The sequence below is a fragment of the Dermacentor albipictus genome, unplaced genomic scaffold, assembly GCF_038994185.2.
Source record: "Dermacentor albipictus isolate Rhodes 1998 colony unplaced genomic scaffold, USDA_Dalb.pri_finalv2 scaffold_17, whole genome shotgun sequence".
Lineage (NCBI taxonomy): Eukaryota > Metazoa > Arthropoda > Arachnida > Ixodida > Ixodidae > Dermacentor > Dermacentor albipictus.
The window spans coordinates 7986355-7997781 of NW_027225571.1; the positions used below are offsets into that span (position 1 = coordinate 7986355).

General features: G+C 44.8%; 1 protein-coding gene across 1 annotated transcript in view; it reads right to left on the bottom strand.

Moving 5' to 3' along the window:
* Positions 1–9335, bottom strand: part of LOC139051965 (endothelin-converting enzyme 1-like) — a 131732-nt gene extending 122397 nt beyond the window's left edge. Inside the window, exons 1-3 of the mRNA XM_070529023.1 lie at positions 9162–9335; positions 5425–5487; positions 3066–3421 (exon numbers count right to left, since the gene is read on the bottom strand). Coding sequence (XP_070385124.1) covers positions 3066–3405 — 340 coding nt within the window. The 5' untranslated portion in view covers positions 3406–3421; positions 5425–5487; positions 9162–9335. The remainder of the gene's footprint in view (positions 1–3065; positions 3422–5424; positions 5488–9161) is intronic.
* Positions 9336–11427: the final 2092 nt, after the last annotated feature.

Sequence of the window (11427 nt, forward strand, 5' to 3'; positions counted from 1 at the left end):
CACTGTGTAGCATTTGCATTTTCCGGTTTCCGTGCACACTGACCACCGAGAAGCATATGATGTCGTATATTGTGTCGACCGAACTGTATAATATTGAGTTCCATACCCAAGAACAGAAGGAATCAAAGTTTTTAAAGTAAAATTTGTGGTGGTTCGTTAAGCCAGGATAAAACAGGTATGAGTTGTTTTTGGACATATGAGAATACAACGTGCGTTAAACAGCGAAAGGCAATGGAATCAGCTGATGAGTCCTCGGCTGAAGAAAATAAAAAGAAACCGCACGTGAGATAATAGGTACACTTTATGAAAGATACTTCAAATAGCCAAAATGCACAGAAAGTAGCAAAAGCATGTCAAAAGGTGTTCAAGTATATTGCAGGGCGACATCCACTACATATGCCTCGTGCTACAGTGAGACATTGGGGGATCTTTAGAAACAGTGCAACATATATATATATATATATATATATATATATATATATATATATATATATATATATATATATATATATATATATATATATATATATATATATATATATGTTGCACTGTTTCTTAAGATCCCCTAATGTCCTACTGTGGCACGTAGCTAGATTCTGGTTTATGAGCAGATCTACTCGAAGCGGCGGACTCTACTTGCACAAAGAATTGAAATTCAAGATCGTCTAATTAACAAGGGTTGTCTGATTAACTTTTTCGCTAATTATCTGAAGACCCATATTGCAATTTACAAATTCTAGCAGTGGACTTCGCAAGGCGGATCCACTTGGAACGAATTCTCAGGACGACACCAGTTTCGAGATATAAATTCCCGAACTTTGAGGGGAAATGCAGTAGCGTTCCATTTACTTGTGTGCTTCAGTGCATGAAATGACGTTTCGTTAACAAATTAACTGGAACGTCAATGCATATCTCTCTAAAGTTCGGGATTTTTTTACCTCGGAACTGGTGTCATCTTGAAAATTCGTTCCAAGTGGATCCGCTTTGCGAAATCCACGGCTCTAATTTCTAAATTGCAATATGCGCCATAATCTATATAGTCAAAAACTTAATTAGTGCATTTTCATTAATTTGTCGATTTTGCATCTCAATGTCTTGTGCAAGTATTCTCCGCCGCTTCGAGTAGACCCGCACATGAACGAGAATTATGATATCTGCCACAGGCAACTTTTCAGATGTTTGAAAGTGTTCGCTCAAACACCCTGTATATATATATATATATATATATATATATATATATATATATATATATATATATATATATATAGAAAAGTCTCTCTCTGTGTGTGTGTGGGTGGGTGGTTGTGTGTGTGTGCGTTGCGATAGACTGCAACAGTGTATTTCGCTTGAGATTTCTAGGGTCAAATATCACGGAATCTGTGGCATAGACTCACTATTCCTTCCTAGTGGGTACATCTTTGAACAGGGATCGGCTTCATTTCTGGTATTGTAACGTGTTTCTTAAAGTAATTAAAGAGGGAGTTAGGTAATTATTTTCATATAGTTAAATGGTTTGCCCAGGGTTACAGCAGGATTTGTGACTATCCAGAGAGGGGTATGTTAGAAGAACGAAAGGGCCCCTGAATTCGCGAATGACCAACTGAAGCGCCCCACACAACCCTTTGAACGATGCGGCGAATTGAATCATGATGGAGAGAAACATTGAAGCCACGAGGAAAAGACGGCAACAGCGAAACAGGCTCAAATGCCATGGCGCATGAGCGTACTTCTCCAGAATAAGTGCCTCTGTCTTTAAAATAATATAATTCATAATGTAACATATTATATACAGGGTGTCCGGCGTAACTTAAGCAAAACTTCAGGTATATGCAAATGCCCCATAGCTGGACGGAACATAGGTAATATTGTTTGCCATCACTTGAAGATACTCAAACTACTTTTTTTATTCCGCCTAATTAGATAACTAATCCTAGTCGATTATTCAGCTTCTCAAATATTATGATTAGATGAAAAGTGACAACGAGAAAATTGCAGAGCGACATGAAAATCTCCCGATACAGCTTTCTGTTGCTCAATACGTGCTGTATAAAATTGTTTTTTCCGAGCGTGAAAGAAGCCCGCAAATGCACGCGAAATTGCCGTGCGACTTTTATGTAGCATGTATTAAGCAACAGTAAGGCGTACCGGGAGTTTTTTATGTCGTTCTACAATTTTCTCGTTGGCTATTTTCATGTAATTATACTATTTTAGAACTTTATTACCTAATTAGGGCTAATTATGCAATTCGAATGAAGATATAATCTGAGAATCTCCAAGCGACGGCAAACAATACCTTGGTTCTGTCCAGCCATGTGGCATTAGCATATCTTTAAAGTTTGCCTAAGTTGCGTGGGACACCCTGTATAAATAATATGATCGGATACTCTATAACAATAATATAACTATGACATAATATAGCCTGAAACCTGATATTAACAATTAGTATTCATTCATTATAATTATTAAATTACAAAATTCTATTGATGTAACCTTCCCTTTTTACCTTCTGCCGCCCGATTCATGGCCGATTGCCCTTAGTAGGTTGAGTCATATCCGTACAGGCACCAAACCAAACCAGGGGCTCCGGAAGTGTATCTTGAGTAGAGGCAAAAGAGCCGGAGTTCATTTCCACCGCGTGTACTTTTATTTATTGTGAAACTTACGTTTAATTTGCATTATTAGAGTATTAGAGAGGAGGTCAGCTCTCAGGACTAAGGTGAAAGGGGGCGGATGTATAATGCCACCCGCCTGCAATGGAACTTGTCCTCACTGACACGCCCCCCCCCCCCTCCCCCGCCCCTTACGCTTTCGGAAACCCTGGGTATGTGTCTAAATGCAACACAGTGAGTTCTGCCGCGTTTGTGTAAGTCCTTGCAACGCAGAAGCTTTCAATGTGTCCCCACCAACATTGAAAGCTTCTGTTGGCCTATATATATAGGTATATATATAGGCCAACGTCAAGTCATTCTGAGCTTTCACAGAATAACCCGGCACAGACCCAACAACGAGGCTAGCTGGGTCTATCGTTACTCACGGATTGGTTGCGTAGGCTGAATAAGGTTCACCTTCAACCGTCGAGGCCGTGAGAGAGGCAGCGGCAACAGCAGTGGCGCTTATCACCGCTGCCCCGGACACTTTGGCCAGCAAACGCTTGGACTTCAGCGAGCCGGAGCTGCCACTGCTAGCTCCTTCGGCCACAGGGATAACTTCGCATCCCTTGCTCCCCTCGCTTGGGTTTCCGCCGGGATGCCCGATCGCGCTGCGTTGATCTGCTGTATCGCCCGATGTTTCTGCACCTGAAGTTGCTGGAACGAGAGCGGAGGAGATTGGATAGACGGGAGTCTCCCTCGCGGGACCTTGTTCTTTCTTGCCGTCCGCTCCCGCCAGTACAAGCTCCGAGGACATGGTCGTTGCGTTTGTTCTTGAAGTTAGAATGATGGTTCCGAACATTGGCGCGTACCCACAACAGGCCAAGAAGCAGGTAGTAGAACGAGAAAGAAAGAGACAACGAATTACGACAATAATAATAATAATAATAATAATAATAATAATAATAATAATAATAATAATAATAATAATAATGATAATAATAATAATAATGTTTATTGCCACACAATATACAAAACAACACAAGCAGGCCAGTCTGAGCCTTAGTTGGCTTGTAGGACCGTGCCAATAAATATGATAGACAAGGCAAAAGATGTACAAAAATTGATGAGAGATGAATAAAAGAAAAAAAATGAAAGGCAAAAAATTAAAAAGAACAAGATAACATTTGTTTATCTACATATAACAAAAATTGAAGAGGTAAATATTGCGATGCAAAAAAAAAAAGCGACGTACAAGAGGGTAATTTTACTCTAGCTGTTTTAAGATGTGTTTGAGCGTTCTTTTTGATGTCGCGTTAAATAACTCTTCTGGTAGTTTGTTAAATATGTCAGGCACATAAGCACAGCGTCTGGCCGCGCCATACCTTGTGGCTGAACGTGGAACAACATAACGGACATGTTTTCTTACTTCCCTTGAGGCGGCACGTTTTTGTTTGAAATCGGAATTCCAGAAATGTTTAACGACAACTGTTTCTGTAAGTAATGAATGGAAGTTTGGTAGCCCAAGTTCACGGAAGATGTTTGCAGATGTTACTATTGGGGAATTGTACGCAACGTTTTTAAGAATGTTTTTTAGAATCCGGTCAACCCTACATCTCCAACGATCCGAGCAAAAGCCAAAGACTGTAATGCCATACCTTAACACACTGTAACCTAGTGCCTGTGCTATAATCTTTTTTACACACAAGGGTGAAATACTTTTGATATTAAATAACAGCCAGGCTACTGACCTCAGTTTGGAACAAATAAGTGAAAAGTGATGTTGCCACGATAAGTTACTATCGAAATAGATTCCGAGATATTTCACACAATCCACGTATGGAATAGGTGCGCATTTACAATGAACACAGTCTGACTCATGCAAGTAGAGAGGCAAGTAATAATAATAATAATAATAATAATAATAATAATAATAATAATAATAATAATAATAATAATCCAAGCTCCAGAAGTTACGTCCTGCGAGAATATTTGCATAATAGAAGTATAACAAGCGCCCCTCTTTGGGACAGCCCTTGTTTTTAGCGGCACTTATCCACTACAGGGCACCACAGAAGATGCAGATGGTAAGACAAACAGGAGTAAATTTCCCCAAAAATGCATTTAAATAAGTATAATAGGTGTACTGGCAAAAAATTCCGGCAGAAGCTATCTCAGGATGACGGCCGACGTTAATGAGCGATGTGCATCAGCGATGGGCGTCATGTACGAGGCATGTGCCTGCATCCGAGCTCCTCTCTTGCACTTCTCTTTGGACACGCTGCGCCACCTAATAGCGGCGTCGCGAAATCTGCGCATAGGGCGTGTTTGAACGTATGTGACGCGGGTTCAATTCCGCCCAGCACCAGACAAAAGACCTCTACGGCACTGTGCGTATGTGTCTTCGTCGCCATGTAACTCGAAGGTACCCCTTAAGCCCTTAGGCCGCAATTGCGCGTATACTTCTGTCGTGCCAAGGACAACTAACTAGCTCCTTGAGAAGATCGCCGAGTGTGTCGCACTGCGTAGCCCGCGGGAGCGTGAGAGCACATGCGCACGTACCAGTTTTTTTAACGCAAACACGCAGGAGTGAAATGGGCAAATCTATAACACTTTGTTAACCGTTTCACGAAAGCTTCGTTTCATATAGATTATAAGGTGCGTGTTGTATATGCAGAAGTTCTATTATAATTTTATATCATCATCTTCCTCATAATCACGGTTTCCATTATTATTATTATTATTATTATTATTATTATTATTATTATTTCAACAATCTTCCACCTCACAGCCCTCTGCCTTCCCAGATTGTCAAATGTGCAAAAAAGTTAAACACCTGAATTTGCTGCCCTCCGTTTCGTCCTGCACAAAATCAGAACCTCATCCCGCTATCCGTGCGCTGATAAGAGAGACAAAAAAAATGTATCACACATAGCGAAGTTTCAATGAACCCTGTCAACGACGAGAACGTCTTCTATGGGACATTGAGCAGGCGATATGCAAACCGTTACACCCGCAAACAAAGCCACAATAAGTTTCCCCAAGTAAGAGATCGAAGCCACGGCAGCCGGCGAAATGGCAGCATTGTTAAAAGTCACCAACGGGTGAACAGATAAAACCGACCAAAGGAAAATTAATCGGTGCCTCCAAGGTTTACGTGACTGGTGCATAAAATGAGGAATGGAAATAAATTATCTGAAATCGACGTTTGCTCATATAACAAGAAAGAAATGTGCGCCTTCTTTTGACTATAAAATTAGTAGTGACAACTCTTTGTTGAATGTACGTAGCTTTAGGTACTTAGGGGTGATCATTAATCATGACTTGCGCTGGCGCCTACAAGCGGAGGAGGTCTGCTCTAGGGCTTACAGGAAACTGTTCTTTTTGAGAAAAAAGTTGCAGCATGCACCAACACATTTGAAGCTCATTGCGTACAAAACATTTGTTCGCCCGGTTTTGGAGTACACCTCCCCAGTTTGGAGCCCTCACCTACTGTAGGTGTGAGATAAACTCGAAAAAATTCAGAGAACCGCGGTGCGTTTTGCTTGTTCGCGTTATCGGAGAGCCGATTCTGTAACACACATGTTGAAATGTTGTGACTTGGTATTGCTAGAAACACGACGAGAAAAACAAGGAATGAAACGCTTTTTCCAGATAACCAGAAATCAAATAAGAATAAACAAAGAAACATACATTCGCCCCCTTTAAAACACAGTGCGCGTTTAAACCACAGTGCTAGTGTACAGCCTTATAAAACACGACTTGATGGTTTTCAATACTCGTTCTTTCCTTCGTGTATTAATATATGGAATGGCCTTCCGGAGTGCACTGTAACAGCACAAAATCCTAACGAATTTTATACTCTATTAGAATTGTATTACAGGCAACGGGATAATTAGGAATTGATCACGCTTACTGTTATTCTGTGTATACTGTGTATATTTGTTTATATTTATACATCACTGTGTACAGTGATGTATAACGTTGTATTGTCGGTGTTGAAATTTATATTTTTATTTCTTCCTCTCCTGTAATGGCCCTAAAGTGAAAGCTACAGTATTCCTAAATAAAAAAATAAATGCAAGAAACAAGCGAACAGAAAAAAACGCCGCTGATTGTCAGAATTTATTGCCAATTTTTTTTCCCAAACCACGTTCGAGAGGTACGTACGGCGTTAGAATCACATGCGTGTGACAGAATAGAGCCTGAGCCTTACGGTTATTTCTTTTTTTTCGGCTTTCAATTCAAGCCCATAATATCATTCCTTTTCAAATTGTACATATGGTGTTTGTTAGGAATTCTGTCCCGTAAATGCACGTTTTCAGAAATAGCACCCGTTCTGTCGCCCGCACAGTGGTAAGAAATCGACGTTCTCTCTGATGGTGAGGTCAGTGCTTTCAGCCTGCATACTACGAGGGTAGGGCGTTTAATTTTTTGTGAGCGCTGTTCACACAACCGCTCGCAGATACTACATGCAGCTCTTGAGCCCCATCTTTGACGTCCGAATACGAGGTACGTTTCACGAGGGCGCTAATTTTGTCAAACAATATTTGTTGATAATTATTCCTTCGTTCACCCTAAACTAGGCACAGTCAACGGAAATCTATGGTTTTCTCGGTCGTGCTACGCTTGATGGCAAGACAGCTAGAAGTGAACTATTTCTGGGTAATATACTCTTGTAATAATAGCCATGATGCCACCTTAAATAAACAAAAAAAGAAAAAGAGAAAGCACCGTGGTGGATCGGAGAAGCCGGCGAATCCTCGTGAATGGCGGTCCTCGCCGTATACTATATTGAATCCACAGATTCGGGACTGGGCAGGTTACTGAGAGCACATTGTGCGTGGACTACAAGAGGCGAACCAACGTAGGCCGGCACATCTCCGATACACCTGAGTCGGAGGAGAGCGCGGGAGACAGCCTTTTATCTTTTTTCTTCCTACTGTACGCTCGCGTGGACGGCCGCCATTTGTCCTCCGCAATCGGACTTCCGGCGGGCACATGCGCAGACGCGCAAGAAGCGCGGAACCATGCGTGGAACACACAAAGACGCAAAATATAGGGCACACAGATGCGCACGCTCATGCGTATGGAACTGAAAGGAGTGCCCTGCGCTCCGTGAAGACTATTGATTGAGGGAGAGAGAGAGAGAGAGACGCGCACGGTTGCCGAAGCAATCAGCGAGCAGGCAATGGGGGCTTTCTGCGCTCTCTACATAAGCCTGGTTTGCTTGCGTCAGCCTCCTTCCCGTTCGCCACCTGGGCAAAGAACCAAGCAGGGGTTCTTCCGGTGATCCCTTCTCGAAAAAAGCGCGCACTCCCCCTCCTTGCTCTATCACCGCGCACTTACGGCCTTTTTGCGAGATATTTCTTTCGTCTGTCTAACGTCTTTTTTTTCCCAACCCGTCTATACTGAAAGCCCATATATAGCTTGCATCTCGCTGAAGCCCTCGGATGGCTAATTCGCCAGCGGATACCAAACGCGACTCGCGGATTTGGAGCGCACGGCCCAAGATTGTCGGGTAGACACAGGGCCAGAGGAACTCGCGTTCGATGAGAGAGATAGAGAGAGCGCCGGTACGTTCCTTCCACGACGTTCTACGTGGCGCCTGCTTGCTCAGCCTACTTTGTCATACGAGGGAAAGTTGATGACCGAACGGGCGCTACGTGCGTTTACATTAGCCTCGATGTGACTTACCGAAGTAGAACTAAATTTGGGCTGCAGACATGTGCGAGCATCAACAAACAAGTAAAAAAAGTCGCTGCGAGAAGTGCATGTTTAACTGATGCGTTCCAATTCTGCTGCCCCACTCCGTTCTGCCCAATGATCGAGCGCCAGGACCCCAGGCGTCCGTCACTTGAATGACGCACGGGCCGTTGAAATGTCCCTCGGTTTGTGCTAACGTTTGTGACCTCTGTTGCCGCGGTATGTCATCATCGTGTTTCCTGATTAAAAAAAATGAAGAAGGAAGTAAAAAAAAAACTGCTTCATAAACCCCATCCGAGATTCGGTGCCGTGCCGATGATGTGTGATTGCTACCACCGACATCGTCGTACGAGCTACTGCTGCTGTACGGACTGAGCTCAATGCTTTTCCACTATAATGGTCCTCCACAAATTTTGTATAGTATTTCAACTGCGAGAGCAGTTAAGAGCTTGAAATTGGGTTTACTGTGTTCGTTCGTTTAGTGGCGAGAGGGTGCGTGAGCCATTCTTATGTTGCCGCCGTTGTACTCAAGCCTCATCGTCCTGAGCTCCTCCTTCTCCCCGTGTGACAAAATAACCAAATTGCCCAGCTCGGCAGTTTCCGCGGCGTTTATACGCCTTGCTGTACACAGATAATGACAGCATACGTGCATTTATGACAGAGGACAAAGCAGGTAAAACTATGCTCTCTATTTGGTAGAAGCGTGTGCTCGTTGGTGCATGGTCTACATACTGAGTAGCACAGGATGAAAGCAGGCGCAATTACATATAGGACAGTACAAGCTCCTCGCGTTGTATATCCTTCTTTACCTGCGTTCTTCCTGAGCTATTGGACATAAAGAAGAATGCAAAAAAAGACCATGCTCACGCAACGTAGCCGCTGTTGTGATCGGCCGTTCACCGCGCGACAACCTCCGGTCAAAGCCGATCCACACGACGGACCAAGTCCGCGGGCCGCTCGGTCACGTGATGCGACGTCACGACCCACCGCAGTCCGGTCCGGCGCAGAGCACATCCACACGGCGGACCGCCATAGCAGACGGCAGGGCAGACCAACGTTACTGGGCAGACCAACCAGCTACACTCTCGGCCAGAGTGTTATCATTGTTATCATTCCGGCTCGAGTCCCACAAAGCCGGGAACTGCTCAACGAGGGATACAAAATAAAAAACCTCCTTGTCACTCTAAGCGGACACGGTGTTTAAAAAATATATCTGCTGCACGCACGTGTATATAGGCGGAACGGCGGACATGAAACGACTGGCTTGACTGGCTTTTGCTGAGACGAAAACTAGATTAGGGGCGCTATTCTGGACATTCCGCCATTTTCTTCGATGCATGACGTAGGCGCGACGCAAACAAAATGGCGCTGGTGGCCCCGTTTTGCCTACGTAACGTGACGCCAACTTGACGTTTCGCCCAAGAAATTGAAATGAAGGCACTGAACATAGCGCTATCGGTAAAGCAAAACAGTTTTCCTCCGCAGTAAAAATAAAGCAGCTATCTCAAAGCGTATGATTATTCCGTCGAAAACGCTTCTCGCTTCCGTCGTCTGCCGCCGCGGTTGCTCAGTGGCTATGGTGTTAGGCTGCTGAGCACGAGGTCGCGGGATCGAATCCTGGCCACGGCGGCCGCATTTCGATGGAGGCGAAATGCGAAAACACCCGTGTACTTAGATTTAGGGGCACGTTAAAGAACCCCAGGTGGTCGAAATTTCCGGAGTCCTCCACTACGGCGTGCCTCATAATCAGAAAGTGGTTTTGGCTCGTAAAACCCCATAATCTAATCCGTCGTCTGCTGCTTACAAGCCGTCGTCTGCTTCAATAGCTAGGACGCGCGCCCCCGGAAAATGGAATGAGTCATCGTATGCTGGCACCAACGCGCTTGTTTTCTTGCTTGAGAAAACATGCGCGACCTACCTGTGGTGATGCGCGCTCGTTCTAGGCCACGTTATCTATATATGAAAGGTGGCGATGCTTCAGCGTGTTGTTTTCCCAACCGGGAACGCAGCACTACCGTCTACCATGCATCGTGTCGCTAGTGCTAGTCGCTACTCAACCAGTGGCGCAATTAAACAAAAAGCACGAACACAAGCAAGAAACTCAGTGCCCTTTCCCTCTGTGAATAAAGATCATCTGCGTAGCTGTGTATGCGGGCCCCTTAATGGCGAACTACACTTCAGCCGCGGGTCGACCCGGCATAGCACTATCTCCGAGATCGGCATACGTATGGGGAGTGCTTAACACATGCTTCACCTTCCCCGCGGTTTGGTCCGGCATTGCATTATCTGCGGGATCGGCCCACGTATGGGGAGTTGTTTGCTTGCCACGCCAACGACACGAAAATTTCTTTGAACCGTAGAGGTATACAGCTTCGCTGTAAAAAATCAGCTCTGAGGAGCAGCCAAGCAAGCACCACGGCCGCTTTACGACGACGTGCGCGTACACGAACAACGCAGGCTCGCCAGGCTCACCGCTCGCTTCTCCGGCGCACCCTAGTCCCATAAATCCTTGCACGCGTCCACCTGGGGCCAGCGCGGCGCTGCGGTTTTCGGAAAGGTCGTTTCCTTGAGAAACTTGTCGCCAAAAAATGTAGCTATGGATTGGTTGAAATTGCGCAGAACGGACCTAAACGCGGTATGCGGGGAATTCGGGATTGATTGTGGGAAGCAGGCAAGGAAGCCGGAGGTCATCGATGCGATAGAGGCAAGCGGCATAGATGACGAGGAGATCGTGGAGGTTTCGGAGGATATTCAGGGCAAGAGGGAACGCGAACGCGAGAAAGAAGAATGCGAAAGGGAAGGGTATGAGCAAAAGCGACAGTACAGAATGCAGATGGACGAAATTGATAGGGAAATCTAGCATCTCAGGGCGCTGCAGGCACGGTCTAGGCTGCACGTATTCGAGGACGGCGAAAACATAGAAAGTTCTCTTGATCAGGTACAGCTGCACCGTGACTTTTATTCTGTAGGGTTGCCGGGGGTGCTTCCTCGTTACGTGTTCTGTAGCTTAGCTAGCCTTTCCGATATCGACTTCAGATATTACGATAAGGCCAAAAGTGCGTTACCCCGGCATTTTGGTATCCCTGTTGAGCGCGAGAGGTAAAGCCCGAATGACGAGTACAAAATTTGTGCT